This window comes from Palaemon carinicauda, chromosome 19 (genome assembly GCF_036898095.1).
Source record: "Palaemon carinicauda isolate YSFRI2023 chromosome 19, ASM3689809v2, whole genome shotgun sequence".
NCBI classification, from domain to species: Eukaryota; Metazoa; Arthropoda; class Malacostraca; order Decapoda; family Palaemonidae; genus Palaemon; species Palaemon carinicauda.
In genome coordinates this window covers 34,423,477-34,426,045 of record NC_090743.1, presented here as the reverse complement: position 1 = coordinate 34,426,045, position 2,569 = coordinate 34,423,477, and the positions used below count along the sequence as shown (strand labels likewise).

The 2,569-nt window shown below is 38.5% G+C and overlaps 1 protein-coding gene across 1 annotated transcript; it reads right to left on the bottom strand.

The window, feature by feature from the left end:
* Window positions 1–1,098: 1,098 nt before the first annotated feature.
* Window positions 1,099–2,094, bottom strand: LOC137658956 (antifreeze protein Maxi-like). Its single transcript, XM_068394066.1, has one exon. It carries the CDS (start codon window positions 2,092–2,094, stop codon window positions 1,099–1,101), a length of 996 nt encoding a protein of 331 aa, XP_068250167.1.
* Window positions 2,095–2,569: the final 475 nt, after the last annotated feature.

The window sequence follows — 2,569 nt, the reverse complement described above, 5'->3', positions numbered from 1 at the left end:
ATCCGTTTTTAGAATGGCATACTCATGGGAACATTTATTCCAGGATTTTTACCGTTTTCACGGCTAATTTTAAACCATGTAGCCCACCCTCCCCTGCCCCCTTCCACCTCAAATTTTGTTATTACTCTCTAAAAAAAATTATTCATTAGACTGCAAAGACAAAAAGAAAAAAAAATAACGCTTGATGTGTTATTAATTTAACATTTATATAGCAGTTATGCGCTTTGAAGTCCTCAGGGGGGCTAGAAGAGTTTCAGCGAGATATTGTGGCCAAACTGTGATCTGAATGTGTAGTTCCTAAACTTGTTTTCTAGTTCAAACGTAATTGAATGTTTTTATCAATGCTCTGAAAGCTCTATAGATGAAGCGTCTACTCTGCTGTTTCTGCTGTCATATGTAACGTTGATTAAGTACCTCTTGCTAATAATGTCGCAGCTGATGTTAATATTAAAGCTAAAGAGATCATCACTACAATTACAACTGTTGTTGGTACTGTTATCGCTCCTAGTGTTCTAACTGCTGGTATTTTTGTTAAGGGTATTACCTACTTTAAATGTGACTGTTACTGCTGCAGCATTTAAACATGCTGCTGTTCATCTTGTTTCTGTGCCTCTGTTATTGCTACTACAAACTGCTGCTGAGAGTTGCAAAAGCTGCTTTTGACAAATCTCAATCTCCTACTATGGCTGTCAACTCTGCAACTACTACAGCTGTCCAAGCTGCGAATACACTACTGCTATCAAAATTGCAGCTACTACTGCTGCTATCAGAATTTCAGCTGCTACTGCTGCTATCAAAATTGCAGCTGCTACTGCTGCTATCAAATTTGAAGCTGCTACTGATGCTATCAAAATTTCAGTTGATACTGTTGCTATCAAAATTACAGCTGCTAATGCTGCTATCAAAATTGCAGCTACTACAGCTGCTATCAAAATTGCAGCTGCTACTGTTGCTATCAAAATTTCAGCTGCTACTGCTGCTATCTAAATTGCAGCTGCTACTGATGCTATCAAAATTGCAGCTTGTACTGCTGCTATCAAAATCGTCGTTGCTACTGATGCCATAAAAATTGGAGCTGCTACTGATGCTATCAAAATTTCAGCTGCTACTGATGCTATCAAAATTGCAGCTGCTACCACTGCTGTCAAAATTGGAGTTGCTAATGATGCTACTAAAATTGCAGCTGCTACTGCTGCTATCTGAATTGCAACTGCTACTGATGCTATCAAAATTGCAGCTGTTACCAATGCTATCAAAATTGCAGCTGCTATTGATGCTAGCCAAATTAGAGCTGTTACTACTGCTATCAAAATTGCAACTGCTACTGTTGCTATCAAAATTGCAGCTGCTACTGCTGCTATCAAAATTACAGCTGCTACTGATGCTATCAAAATTGAAGCTGCTACTGATGCTATCAAAATTGCAGCTGCTACTGCTACTATCAAAATTGCAGCTGCTACTGCTGCTATCAAAATTGCAGCTGCTACTACTGCTATCAAAAATTACAGCTGCTACTGATGCTATCAAAATTGAAGCTGCTACTGATGCTATCAAAATTGCAGCTGCTACTGCTACTACTAAAATTGCACCTGCTACTGCTGCTATCTGAATTACAACTGCTACTAATGCTATGAAAATTGCAGCTGTTACTGATGCTATCAAAATTGAAGCTGCTACTGATGCTATCAAAATCGCAGCTGCTACTGCTACTACTAAAATTGCACCTGCTACTGCTGCTATCTGAATTACAACTGCTACTAATGCTATCAAAATTGCAGCTGCTACTGCTACTACTAAAATTGCACCTGCTACTGCTGCTATCTGAATTACAACTGCTACTAATGCTATCAAAATTGCAGCTGTTACTGATGCTATCAAAATTGCAGCTGCTACTGATGCTATAAAAATTTGAGCTGCTACTACTGCTATCAAAATTGCAGCTGCTTCTGCTGCTTTCAAAATTGCAGCTGATACTGCTGCTATGAAAATTGCAGCTGCTATCAAAATTGCAACTGATACTGCTACTGTTACAGTTTCAACTGCTAATACTGACGAATTTACAACTGCTCCTACTACAATCCTCTCGACTACCATTGCTTATGGTGCAGCTACAGATTTCCTTGTTGTCTCCATAACTATAACTTCGTTATCACCAACACTGGCAACCAAACAATAGTGAGTTGCTTTCATTGCTACCGTCATCAGATTTAAATTCTTAGGCAGGCCCTTCTAGAAGCAACCAGACACAGAAATACAGATTTTAACTAACTGACTGATTTGGTATCACTGGCGTTACATAGATTATGGTAATTCAAAACGCTGATTTTGAAGAATTATACTGCAAGGAAAAGGTCACTATGGTACTCATTTTGGCTAACTACGTCCTCAGTAGCTTGCAAACTAGGATGAACTTCAGATTCACCCAGTAGACTCTGCTTTGAGGAGCTAATCTCGATTAAAATAACCTTCCCCGGCAATTAAGACAGATCTCACCTTTCATTTTAAAACTGGTTCAAACCAAAAAAGATATAAATGTTAAAGATTTTCAAGATTAACTGGATAGTTTAAA